This window comes from Dermacentor andersoni, chromosome 6 (genome assembly GCF_023375885.2).
Source record: "Dermacentor andersoni chromosome 6, qqDerAnde1_hic_scaffold, whole genome shotgun sequence".
Taxonomy (NCBI): Eukaryota; Metazoa; Arthropoda; class Arachnida; order Ixodida; family Ixodidae; genus Dermacentor; species Dermacentor andersoni.
In genome coordinates this window covers 181440725-181455073 of record NC_092819.1, presented here as the reverse complement: position 1 = coordinate 181455073, position 14349 = coordinate 181440725, and the positions used below count along the sequence as shown (strand labels likewise).

Genomic DNA, 14349 nt, shown 5'->3' with positions numbered 1-14349 from the left:
AATGTCAACCCGCTGTTCGTGATCTGAGAGTACCTGCCAAACGCACCCCAGCCCATTCTTATTCTTCTGATTATTTGAGCCTCATGATCCGGATCCGCGGTAAGGGAATGCCCTTAGAGTAGATGCACTCCCTTACCACTTCCAGCTATCGTAAACTGCTATTCTCTTCCGAGACTGTTAAACATTACTTTAGTTTTCTGCAGATTAATTTTTAGACCCACCTTTCTGCTTTGCCTCTTCAGGTCAGTGAGCATGCATTGCAGTTGGTCCCCTGAGTTACTAAGCAAGGCAATATCATCAGCGAATCGCAAGTTACTAAGGTATTCTCCGTTACCTCTTATCCGCAATTCTTCCCAATCCAGGTCTCTGAATACCTCCTGTAACCACGCTGTGAATAGCATTGTAGATCGTATCTCCCTGCCTGACGCCTTTCTTTATTGGGATTTTGTTGCTTTCTTTACGGAGGACTACGGTGGCTGTGGAGCCGCTACAGACATCTTTCAGTATTTTTACATACGGCTCGTCTACACCCTGATTCCGTAATGCTGTAGAGCAGAGAACGCACGGTACCCGATTACAAACTAAATTAAATGTATCCGATGTAGCTTGTGAAATTATGCAATAAACGTACGTACCTGTGATACTGTCAGGTGTTAGTTTCGTCCTGCTTGGAAACATTCAATAGAAGCCGGCGGTGGTACACGATGTTCATGCGCAAAAGCACAAACTTGTCTCATTGCGGCTCGAAGTGACGAAATGTTTCCTTCGTAGCTCGCTCCGCGGAAGGGGGAAAAAAACGCGTGCATAAGCTCCCGATAGCAGCGCTAAGCTGCTGCCCACAATCGTAGCACAGTTCCAGCAGTAAACACGATCGGCGTGCAAAACAACCACCGGCCGCATTACTTCGCACAAAATAACATTTTATTTTATTTCTTTGCAACCATTATCTCCGGGCACAGAGTATCCATACTTCAGTAAACGCTCAACTCGATGTGTCACCGAATATCAAGCTCTTCCAACACGGCGGCCTTCCCGCGACGCAGTCGGCTTGGAAGGTATATGGCGGTGGCCGCTCAGTGTTGCCAGTCAAATACCGACCTTTGCGGTACTCTGAAATTTTTTCCAGTGACTCTAACCATAGCGCGGTCGTTTCGCCCTCTGTGGCCATTTGTCGAACTTGAGAGTGCGCGGGGCCTGCCGAACCGTTGAAGTGCGTCGCAGATTTCGATCACCGGGTGACTGTACCGGAGGAAGGCCGCGTGGCGCCGCCTGCGTCGCTGGAGTGACCAACACGGCCGTAGTAAAGCTCCTTAAACTTCGTAAAGTAGCGACACTCTCTTCCTCCGCCTTCACTCCACCTCGTTTCTCCTCTCTTTCACGCTCCCTCCTCGACCGTGGCGCCGCCTACACTGTTCGAGCGTAGCAACGGCGCCAACATGCGCTCCTCGCCACTCTGTAGACGCTTCTCGAGCAAAAATGGCGCTGATGCACGGCGCGAGGGCCCACGTGATGCTATTAGGCCAATAGCGACGCGGCGTCGGCCTTGACCAGAGCGCGCGAGGAGGAGGCGGCATTCTTCAAAGCCTGGCAGTACCTTACGAAGTTTAAGGGACTTTAGGCCGGACTGGTCGCGCTCCCCCCTGGAGGGCGAGCGCACGCGATGTCCGCCGTCGTCTCGCGCACGCGGTATCGTGTTCCGCACATGAACGCCATTGGGTTGCGGCTATGTGCACGCACGAGGCCTGCGTGTGGCCGGCTGCGCGGCATCGCATGGTGTGCGAGTACAACATGTTCTTCTTAGGTTTGATCTGTCCTGCTTCAGGCTACAGATGGGAAACAGCAAGCTGTACTCATAGAGAGAGAAAAAGAAGAGAGGAAAAGCAGGGAGGTTAGCCAGACGGACGTCTGGTATTTAACCCTGCACTGAAGAAGGGAAATATGAGGACGAAGAGAGACAGAGAGATGGAGAAATAGCAGTACTTGCGAGCACGTGCGCTTTAAGTCTACATAAATGGTCACGGAGAGCTGTCGACTGGACGTACTGCAATGACGCTCTCGTTGCTTTGTGCACGAACAACGCGCACGGTTATGGTGCATGAATCAACGTTCCGAAAAATGATATAGAGTGCAGCCGCTTAATTGCTTTCCGGAGAGGTCTTGACATTCATTATTGCACAATGGCGAACTGCTGCTGTGGGTTCTGCACGATCTTCACGAAGAGGGCCTTCGGCCTTCAATTCCTACAGAAGTAACCTACCCTATGCATCCAAATAAGCCGAGTACAGCGTACGACAAATACTTCTCCAACGTTTAGTGTCACAGATTAGGGTTCACTCAAAAAAAGACGTAGATGAGTTGAACGCTGTTTCGTAAGTTTGTCTCGGTAGCTTCTTAACAAAGTGCGCTTATAAACGTTGATGAACGAATATTACAATCGCCGACGAGCCTGGGTGATTGATGTGTGTGGTCTCACAAATGAGATGTCACTGATGTCACTCAATACTTGGCAAATGCGAATGTATGTCCACGAGAAATGTGCACATATATAGAGGAGTTCATCAATGTGGCCGCACAGACGTGTTTGTGCAGCCTTGGCTTTGTGACATTAGTCATCAAAATTAAAGATTTGGCAAAGCATTTTTCAAGTGGCTCACCCGGCCCGTGGTGAACGACCGTCTCCGCGAGCGGCTTCGACGGCGGCGCTGGAAAATTCCCTCTTGTTTTCGAGGATCCAATGGAGCAGGGTGTCCATAGTGGGTGTTTCATATCTGCACGAGTATAAGTTGGTAAGTCAGAAGTGCACGTTGTCAAAGCTGATTTACCGCGTTTTAATCATTACAGTATCACTTAAGCAGTGACCTAGGCATTACCTAAAAAAATTACTAAACGTGTTACTTGTGACGCTCAAATAAAAATAGACCCATTACCAGCCTACGTTACCTACAAATTAAGGTAACGCATTGCCACTGCCGTTACAAAAAGCAAATTGTGGGACGTTACTTACTCGTTACTCCATGCGAACAATTTGAGACGGTAGGTTGTTGTTGCAGAAACCCAGAATTTCTTACATGCCATAGTTTATATACAGCAAGCTTTTACTTACCTTACTATTTAGCGACATAACTTTCTACAAATCTGTAGACCTTGGGAACAAACGTTTGCTTTCATTGTGAAGCTGTATAATTACCAGAATAATAGCGAACGCTTATGTTAAGGTTCCTCATGGCTGGCCTAGCTGGCTCAGCATTTATTTATTTATTTATTTTTATTTGTGATACCCTCAAGGTACATAATTGTACATTGCAGAGGGGAGGAGCGAGAATACATTCGAAGAGTAAAAAATGCAGGATTGGTTCAAAGAATTTCCAAGGAACAAAAGCATTATGAAAAAAGTAGTAATGCATTCATAATAAATAACAGAGACTTACATAACATGAAAATACAGAAAGAATGCACTTTAGCAAGCAGACAATGTTCACGAATAAGTACATAATTATGCCATTTGCCACCATACATTATTTTATGTTGATTAGTGCATTCTTAAAACGAGTGAGGTCAGTGATGCATACTAATGATGTAGGTAGATTATTCCAGTCGACTGAAGTCCTAGGAAGGAATGATTGTGAGCACGCGACGGTGTTATGACGGGGTACGTTAACTTTATGTAAGTGGTCACGACGAGCCGAATAATAAGGCGCAGGTTGTATCCAAAGAGGGCGAAGAGATGCGTTGTGGTAGTAGATTTTGTGAAAAAGGGAAATGCGTGATTGTTTTCTGCGAAGAGATAATAATGGAATTTGAAGGGTACTCTTCGTGAATGTAACACTAGCAGTGCGATGGTAGTTAGCTAAGATGAAACGAGCGATTTTGCACGATTCAATTTCGTTAATTAATGTGATCTGATGAAGATCCCAAACGGATGAGGCATATTGTAACCAACAGTTACGACGGCCGTTTCTATGCAAACCCGTCAGCAAAGACGTCCCTGGAGCTTCTTCTCGCGTCGTTCTCTGTCAGCACCGGCCCAGCGTTGCCTTGCGGCTCTTGTGGCGGTCGTCTTGTGTTCTCGCAATGCTGGCGGCAATATTCTCATTGGGGGCGGACGTATGTCGTGTAGAACAGCCGTTTTAATAAAACTGGCGCAAGCGAAAAATTTCTCTTCAAATATCCTAAAAAGCGGTTAGCTTTAGATATTACATACTGTACATGCTGCTTCCAAGAAAGATCGATAGTTATATGGATGCCAAGATAACGGTAGCATGTAACGGATTGAAGGGGGCAGTAAGTAGGGCAAGTTGTGTTAGAACGAGAAATCCGCATAGATTTGCATTTATTAATGTTGAGTTCCATGCACCAAGTGAGGCACCAGTTAGATATGTTATTTAAATCGGATTGAAGGGTAGCTATATCAGATGCATTAGTCACTTTTCGATATATAACGCAGTCGTCAGCGAATAAACAAATTTGTGAGGAAATGTTATCAGGTAAATCGTTAATATATATTAAAAATAGAAGAGGACCAAGAACAGACCCTTGTGGAACACCGGATTCAACTGGAGCCGCGTGAGATGTGGAGTCATTAGTTACAACAAATTGGGAACGAGAAGAAAGGAACGATTGGATCCAGCCGAGTACTCCCGGGTCAATGTTGAGTGCGCCTAGTTTGTGTAGTAGCAGTACATGTTTCACCTTGTCAGAAGCTTTAGAAAAATCCAAAAATATGCAATCAGTCAAAAAACCGCTATCAAGATATACATGTAAGTCATTAGTGAAATTTACCAGCTGAGTCTCACAAGAAAAAAATTTGCGAAAGCCATGTTGACTGTTAGAGAAAAAAATTATTTTCTTCAAGAAAGTTGACGAGGTTAGAAAATATTATGTGCTCCATAATTTTGCATGGTACTGAGGTAATCGATATGGGCCTGTAGTTAAAAGGATCTTGAGTTTCGCCAGATTTGTGGATAGGAATAATCTTTGCTGTTTTGCAGTCATGAGGCAAGAATGAAGACAGGTACGATTGTGAAAAAAATGCTCTCTAAAATGATAGAGGAATACTCACTGGTATTTTTTAGAAATTTCGTCGTGATTTCGTCTATTCCACAAGAAGACGTAAGTTTAAGAGTGTCTATTATTTTTTTTATGCCAGTAGAGTTAAACGTTACGGGATCCATAGGAAAAACATTGCAGCCTGGTAGCCTTGGAAGGTCGTTATCATGCGCTGAAGGAGTGAAAGCTTTTATAAATACATTATTTAAAATCGTAGCGCAGTGCTGCCGAGGTATAGGCTCACCGGAAGACGTGCTAAGTGATATGATTTTCGATGCACTAGGCTTTACTACATTCCAGAAACTTCTTGGATTATTTATGAGCATGTTCGGAAGGGTATTATTGAAAAAAGAAAATATTGTATTCTTTATCGCAGATGAGTAGGCCGAGGCAGCTTCTTTGTAAGCAGACCATTTAGCCTGGCTTTCCATCCGCTTAGCTGTGCGAAAAATACTTTTTTTTCTGTTAGATAGGCGTTTCAAAGATTTAGTATACCATGAAGCATTGTTATTCGAAAAAACGGAATACGAATTCCGAAAAAACTTCGGAATAAACTTGTTAACAAGATCGTAAATTTTTTCTTTGAATATATTCCAGTTAGTATCCAGTGAGCGCTCAGCAACTTTAGGCAGGTAATTATCAAGGAAAAGAGCAAGTTCGTAGCTGATAGCGGTGGAATCACGAATGGTTTTAATATTGTTTTGGGACGGTAGGATTGCCAGGCTAGTGAAAAAATGCAAGACGTCGTGATCGCTCAAGCCGGGTGAGTGTGCAACCTTAAGTACAAATGCATTCTCGCAGTTTCGTATGAATTAACACAGGATTTATTTTGAGGCAAATTTATTAACAGCGCCCAACGTATTCCAAGAGAAACATCCGTGGTTACCTAAGCACTTGCTACGAGTAGTGAATGTGAAAGCATTAATGTCCGATTGAACGCCGCTGACCGGTCATTCGGGTTCGAGTAATGTTTTCCAGTTATCGAGTTTTGCAATGACGTTGGTGCGGGTTATTAAATTGCGGCGAAGCTTTCTTTGCCCCCTTCCTTCGACTTGCTTGGTACTGCTGTCTGGCATACCGCGTCGGGGGGTGGCTCAGAGCGTGTGTATAGACCTTTTCATCGGGCGAGGAGGAAAGGGTGTGCCTTTCCTCCTATCTGGCATGTGCTATCCGGCGCGTCGCTGCTTCAAAGTATTGCTGTCGCGTACTGCAGAACGATTTCGTAATGTTTCAGATCGTACTTTGTAAAATTTACGCAATGTCCGTTCATATAAGGTCGTCAGGGAAGCCTTCCGGTACATAGGTAACTACAGTACGCGGAAATATCTCTTGGGGGCGCAAACACGCGACGCGCATTATCAGCCGCGGTGTGTGTATGTGTTGTGAACTATTTTGCGCATATCGGTTTTAATTCAACGAAGAGAACCAGTGTCTCTGTATTACCAGCAGGAGATGGTAAATCTGCTCTCTATGTGATCGCTTGGCGTGGGGACTAAAACACAGGAGCGCATGCTCGTGTACGGCCAACCTAAGGCAAGCACAAAACATCTAAGCGGCAGGCACTATCAAATATTTGTGATATACCGGCATCGTTATCACGCATTTCAAGTCTAGTAGGCTTGCTTGAAATCACTATATGTCTACGCTAGCCTCCTGCATGAGGCCGATGGCGCTGCTCAACACAGCGATCACTGCGGTTGGTGCACCAGCATGATACATATATAAGCTATGTGCTTAGGCATTGCCTTTTTGCACTGTAAAGCCATAATATCTGAGAGGGATCGCATAAAAAGAATGTGATGGCAATTTTTGAGGAAAGAATTTCTGTAATACGTGTGAGTGCGTCGTAGAGAACGGAACGAACACAACCGAAGAAAAAAATCCGTTATCATCCTCTTTCTCGAAAAAGAAAGAAAACCGGGCTAACGCCACAGTACGACCTCGCACAGTCACGCCGCACAACGATTATAGATTTATAAACGTTGATGTCGCATGCTTGGGCCATGTGCTATATAGAACGACGATATCTGTAATCCAGCATCTACCATTGCTTAGGATGCTCGCACAGTTCGTAAACGGCTGGACAAGTATAGTTCGCTCTGTAAGGTATGCTGTTATTACTAACCAAAACTGCTTTATTCATGGGTGGAAACCTCATCCACAGAACCAAGTAGCCACGCAATGTAATCTGCAGCTAACAGTTTGAACGTTGGTCAAAGTATAAGAGCACAGCTCAGGACTATCGTAGCAGAACGGTACCCACGTTGTTACGATGGTCACGTATGTTTCATTGCTCCTAAACCGCAGCTTAGAACTAAAGGATAGTACTGCAATAAGATCACACTAGTGAATGGAACTTTCAGAAATACACAATTGATCTCCGAGGACGATTGTAGACTCAAATATGCGCGCACACATCGCGCTGTGGGCTCCGTCCGCCTCAACGCCGGCAGAAAGTCAGGCCATGCCGACTTAAACCGCTTCAGTACGTCTTGCAGAACCGTTTTCCACGTAGAAGCCGCCACGTCATACTAAAAAGACCGCACAAGCGCGAGAACAAAGACCAGAAACTACCGCCGAGTGCATACCTGCCATGCAATACGGAGTGCAGTTGCGCATAACTTGGCCGGCGCCGCTCGCACCGCTATTGGCCCAGCGCAAAAAATGACGTCAAATGATCCGCACCGCTGCGAAGCCAACTTTACGGGCGCATCGCCGACTCGTGCGAACTCGTCGTTTCCGTCAGTACCATCGCCATTGCAATCAGTGGACCGTCGATCGTGCGTTCAGAGGAGCAGCTAGAAGCTCTTGCATCTTGAATCTCTTTCTACTTGCAGATTTGCTGCTACTAAATAGTTAGCACTACTAAATAGTAAGTACTAGTAAATAGTAATAGTAAATAAATGTAAGCTTTGCTTAAAATGTGCGCATGGCAACATTTGAAATGCGCTTAAATCTGTGCCTGCACCGCATGTATCGAAAACGTGCAGCTGTTGTGAACGATGGTTATTGATAAATGGCGCTCTGTTAACGGTCACTGACAACTGCAGGCACGATAGCTCTCTTGGCGACGGTAATTAATCGGCTGGTTTCGGCAGCCAAAATGCGCTAAATGTACACCTTACGTGTGTGAAGTTTTAAACACTCTTTAAAACATTTCTTGCTTTGTGACCATGATAAGAAAACTTCATATGCATGCTGAAAATCATTGCACCGCTTTTTGTGGCAACGTACTGCGCGTTTGCGAGCGAACTTCGGAGCTGTTCGAGCCACGGCAGTATATTATTTTGGGGAATCGAAGGCGGTCCTACCCCCTATTTGTACGTTCGTGTGTGTGTTTGTATATGGGTGTTTACATAGGTACATATAAAGTTTCGGTTGGTTGGAAGCCCACCCTTTCCGGCTGCACGAATGACTCGTTCGAGCGTAGCCTGTATTAAGAAGTGCTCTTTGCTAAGCGCCTGCGAACGATTGGCGCTTGTAGCTCGCGACCACTAGAGAAAAAGGCGCAACACCGCGCGGCATTTGGCTCCTGCGCGCGCGAGGAGTGGCTTCGCTGCAGAGCTGGATCACGGCGGCGGACCTATGCGCAACTCTGCTCCCTACGGGAGCATATACAGGAACACTAGCAATATGGTGCTATGGGGATACAATAGGTACGAGGTGCTGCGAGGTATGTGGAAAGGTGTAATGGTTGCAACTTTTGGAAATGCGGTTGTTTGCTTTAAATCAGGGGTACAATTAGGACTCGATGGGAACCAAAGGTCAGTGGGACGCCTCGCATTGGGCGCACACGGGAAGACTACAAATGAAGTTGTGCAGAGTGATATGGGTTGGACTAGTTTTTAAATGAGGGAAGCTCGAAGTAAAATTGAGTATGGAGAACGGCTGAGGAATATGAAAGAAAGTTGATGGGCTGGGAGAGTGTTGAGGTATCTGTACAGCAAAAACAGATTCACAGTGGAGGAAAAGAACTAGGAAGCTTACCAGCAAGTACGCGGCCTGTAGGGTGGGTAACACAGCAACGAAGAACATCAAGCGGAAAGTCAGAGATGCTGAAATAATCTCATGGGTGGCGGCAATGGAAAAGAAACCTGCCATGAATAACTACTTAGGAGGAAAAAACGAAATCAAGAAAGAAACAATTTATGATAACTCAAAGGGAAGCTCATCACTTTTCGAAGCGAAATCGGTATGCCATAGAACATGCACCTGTAAAGCGAGATATAAGAAGGAAGAAGCAGCATGTGCTTGCTGCGGTAAAGCTAGGGAAACTATGGAGTATGTTTTATTAGAATATGAAGACGTCTGCCCAGCGGTCGATTTAGGCATCAATGGCCTCTTTGAAGCCCTTGGGTTCAGCGAGAGCAGTGGAAAAGTAAACATGTGCGCAATAAGGATTAGTAAGAGGCGGTTGGAGGATTGGGGGAGGAAAAGTATGGAATCGACAAAAAACGGAGACGCACAAAAGCAAAGTTCACAATTGGGGATCAGAAAATTTGGTTGTGGGAGTTCATCGTGTTTTCTTTTCTTTTTTTTTCTTCTTTAACCTAGGTAGGACATTAGGCAGTATAATAGCAAGAGCTTGGTGACGTAACCCACCATCCCGTTTCAAAGGGAATGCTCATAACATCCAACCCATCCATCCATTGTGGCGTCCATGAAAAAACGGTCTATACATGACAGGAGCGAGGCAGAGAGGAAAGAGGACGCGAGGAGCTTGTTTGGAACCCACCGCGCCGAATATGCACAATGCCTTCTGAAGCTTCCTGGCCGTCGCCACGTTGGCCTTTCGGTAGCTGTAATCACCCGTGACCCCCCTTAGAGGCATTGTAAAAACTGCAGCGCTTACCTTTCCACTAACGTGTGAGTCCAACACCCTCCAGAGAATTTAGGGCCTTCTGGCTGTACCCTCTCCCCTTGAGCTACGTCACGCAAGAGGCCCACATAGAAGTTCCGTGCAGCGTGCTACGAAGCTACGAGCGGCGCACCTGTGTTGAAAATGAGACGCGGAAGACCGAGTGGGCGACGACGGCGATAACAATTCGATTAGTTCCGGGAACCCTGCCGCTCCTTGGATAGCTTCGGTGTTAGAAAAGTCCTGGCACATGCTTCCAAGCGCACTTTTTTTCTGGACGTGAACCGTGCATGTAGTCTCTGCGCTTGTGCTGTGATTGCAGTTGTGTGCCCGGTAAGCCTTCATTGCCGCAGAATGTGAATTACGTTCATTCCAGGATATGCCCAATAAGTGCTGCGCGCCCAATTGCTGGAGAAATTACAAATCGGGGCCGAAAAATCATGCGTTCGTGTTTCCGCAAGACCAATGACAGAATATTGGGTGCCAGTGCTAGGGCAAAGAGCTGGAATTCTGCGAAATAGGGCAGCTGTTTCTTTGTAAATAGTTGTACGAATGTTCTGTCTCTCCATTGCTAAACTTATTTGAGGTGTTTTAAATATGTGGACTTCGGTACTGTATGTAATAATGCCTCGAAGCGAAATTAATCGTTTACAGCCTAATCTAGACTGGAATGAATACATGTGTCTCAAATGCGAAGAAAGGCACACCAGTGAAGTCATGAGAGAGAGAGATGAAGAGGTTATGCAAAGTAATAGAGAAAATGATTGACGCGCGACTTCAATGCTGGTGTAATGAAACGGATGTGTTGTACAACTACTTAGTAGGTTTTAGGAAACATATATGCACAATGGATGTAGTATTAGACATAATAACCTGTGTGGAACACGAGCGTGCACGTGGAAACATGACGATAGCAGTATTCCTAGACATCAAGAGGGCATTTGACACTGTTAGTCACGTTCATGTTCTGCTAAGTATGTTGGAACTTGGACTGTCTGGCAGGTCCTTGGGATGGATTTCTGAATTTTTATCAAGTCGCGAAATATTTGTTCAGACGGGTGAAGGTAAGAGTGCTGAACATGTTGTCAAACAGGGAGTACCACAGGGAAGCGTACTCAGACCCTTTCTTTTTAACTGCGTCATGGCTGATTTAGCAAGAAGACTGCCATCACAGTTAAAGTTTTCATTGTATGCAGATGATGTGTGTATTTCGACATCTGGGTCTAATGCTCAACTACTTCAGATGGCATTGCAAGACGGCAAAAATATCATTAACCAATTTCTGAGACAGAGTGGAATCGTTCTATCACGTGCAAAAACAGCTGTATTGCCCTTCACTCAGAGGCAGTTAAAAAATTTCACCCTTAATCTGGAAGGACGCCCTCTAATGATTGTCATACAGCATCGATTTCTTGGCATAATACTTGATAGGCAGCTATCCTGGACAACCCACATAAAAAAACTCGAAAACGAGGTCAACGCCATAGTGAATGTACTTCGCAGACTCGCAGGCACATCATGGGGCGGATCAGTATTGTCCATGCTGACTGTTTCCAATGCATTAATACGAAAAAAAATTGCGTATTCCGCGCCCATCTTACACGGACTTTCCCACACGTCAGAAGAGCGACTTCAAAGACTTTTAGCTAGAGCACTACGCATATGTCTAGGAGTTCCACGAGCGACTTCTAGCTCTCTTGTAATAGCTGAGGCTCGCCAATCACCATTTTCAGTTATGCAAACTACAGAAACAAGCCGACATTATTTTCATCTTCAAACACAGCATAAAAGTCACCCATTGACTCTAGACATAATCAAACGAGGTAAAGGTTATGTTCATATAGAAATGCGACGACATCTTCACATATTGCCAAGAAATTAATTTTGGAACTCATGCGTCGAATATCCTCCACGGCTGCTTACACTTCCAAAAATCAAATTGTCAGTAGAAGAGATATTCAGAAAAAGAGACACCTTCATTCAAGCTGCTTAACAGCTAGCACTTTACCAGATATATATGCGGTATTTAGGATACACACACGTCTATACAGATGGCTCCAGTACATCAAGCTCTTCAACTTCATCATTCATTATACCGCACCTCAACAAACAAGAATCATTTAAGTTATCTCGTGCGACTTCGTCCACAACGGCTGAACTGTTCGAAATACTATGTGCGAAAAAATTTATATTGCCAGTAAGAGATGCGTAAAAATGGGTAATTTTCAGCGATTCACAGGCGGCTCTAACATCACTCTGCAGCAAAAAAGGCAAAAGATTCAGTGATAGTATAATACACGAGACACTTAAAAACCTCACAAATGCAAGCGCAGTGAAACATGCAATAGCATTTCAGTGGATACCAGGACATTGTAACACTCCTGGCAACACAGCAGCCGATGAAGCAGCACGACAAGCAGACCTCAAAGATGATGTGGTTTCACTCCCAATATCAAATTATGAGTTACGTTGCATTATAAAGACAACGTCTTTCAAAATGTGTAGAAACACTTGGTTTGACCAGAATTCCAAGAGCTCGGACTTATACCATATTGATCCGTTCATTGAATTCAAATTTTCATTATCACTAGACAGAACTATAGAAATCGTTATTCAACGATTAAGCCTAGGCACTGCCTACACAAAGCATTTCTTACACAGAATAGGTCGTGCGGAAACCCCCGAATGTGATTGTGGATTTGTTGACGAAGATATATATCACCTCCTTCTAGATTGCCCACGTCACGACACACCAAGATGCCGACCTAAATCAACCCTAATTAAATTAGACCGCGGACCTTTCAGTTTAAAGAAACTTTTGGGTCCTTGGCCAACAACGTCTTTGCAGAAGAGCGCAAGAGCACTAAAGACTTTTCTTGAAGACAGCGGCACTGTTGGATGTTATTAACACTTTCATTGTTCCTTTCATTTCATTGTCGCTGTATATATATATACATGTATTTGTGAATTATGTTATGTTGACTGTTTTGTTGTGACTATACGGGATAATGCATTTACGCGATGAATGTACCACCCGCTGACTAGACTGTGTCATTACGCGACAGTATCGTTTGTATTTTTGAGAATTTTATCTACATAACTGTGGAGACATTTACCTAGTATATTGTATGTACCATGTGTTTATTATGTCATAGTCTTTCTGTGAAAACGTTGAGTGATAAGTACTGGTGCTTCTGTGAAAAGAATACGTCATCGAATACGAATACGTTTAATACGTCATCTTGAACCCTGTATGTTGTATGCTGGAACCATTCAAGAGATAAGGAGTAGCCAGCGCCCTAAATTGTGCGTCAACATTTCCTTATATCATATCCATAAAAAAAAGAGGAAAGGCAAAGAGGTTAACCAGATATCAGTCTCTGGTTTCCTACCCTACACTGGGGATGGGAGACATGGGTTAGAAGGAGAAGAGGACAGAGAGGAAAGCGTTAAAAAAAACAAGAAGAACACGCACACACGGAGGCACACACACACTCAAAAGGCGTTCCAGTTAAAGACGTTCACAAAGGCCTCTAGATCGCAAGAAGCGTAATAGTGCTTGAACGGCCTTCTTATGTGGCGGCAGGTCCTTTCGATGGCGTAAATTTCTTTTGTCCGATAGCGGTTGGTCGTCCAGCTGGTCAAGTTCATGGCGAAGGCATTCCCTCTGTGGACTGTACTGCGGGCAGGTGCACAAAATATGTTCCATCGATTCTTCATGGCCGCAGTGGTCACAGGTTGCGGTGTCGGTCATCCTTATGCGGAATGCATAGGCTTTGGTAAAGGCAACGCCCAACCACAGTCGATATAAAAGCATGGCGTCTCCACAGCGAAGCTGTGATGGCGCTCGAAGACTTAATGTAGGATCAAGAAAGTCAGTCGCGTATTTCTTAAATGTGGCTCAGAGTTGAGTTGAGTTGAGTTGTTGTAGGCTACTGGTGGGATTAGCCTTGCAGTTGCTGCCGGCAATTGCTCCACCGTAGCGACACTTAAAATAAATAAATCACATAATCAGACACAGACCTCACAATTACAAATGGTCACTCCTCAGTTCACCATGTAGAGGCCAAATCCGTGTCCTGTAGGTAATTTAAAAGAAGGCGAGAGACCTCCTTCCTACACAACCGGTTCCCGCGCGGGAAAACAATGTCCTGAAGAGAACTGTGACGAACTCCTGCCTTCTTGAGGGACCCGAATAACACCCTCCTTTCCGGGTTATACATAGTACAGCACATTATGTAATGTTCTATGTCACCGCACACACCACACGTTGAACATAATGGTGATAACGCCAGGCCAGTCTTATACATCCACGCAGGGGTACGAGCACAGCCCGTGCGAATGCGGAGCAGTAAGGTGGCTTGGTTTCTTTTGAGACCCTTGATCACACATGGCTTGTGAGGTGAGCTCCACAAAGAACTGAAGTGGCACAACACCGTTTCTCT

General features: G+C 44.9%; 1 protein-coding gene across 1 annotated transcript in view; it reads right to left on the bottom strand.

Annotated features, from left to right (window-relative positions):
• Nucleotides 1-14349, bottom strand: part of LOC126523978 (decapping and exoribonuclease protein-like) — a 203099-nt gene that overhangs the window by 115612 nt on the left and 73138 nt on the right. Inside the window, exon 4 of the mRNA XM_055066976.2 lies at nt 2655-2768. Coding sequence (XP_054922951.1) covers nt 2655-2768 — 114 coding nt within the window. The remainder of the gene's footprint in view (nt 1-2654; nt 2769-14349) is intronic.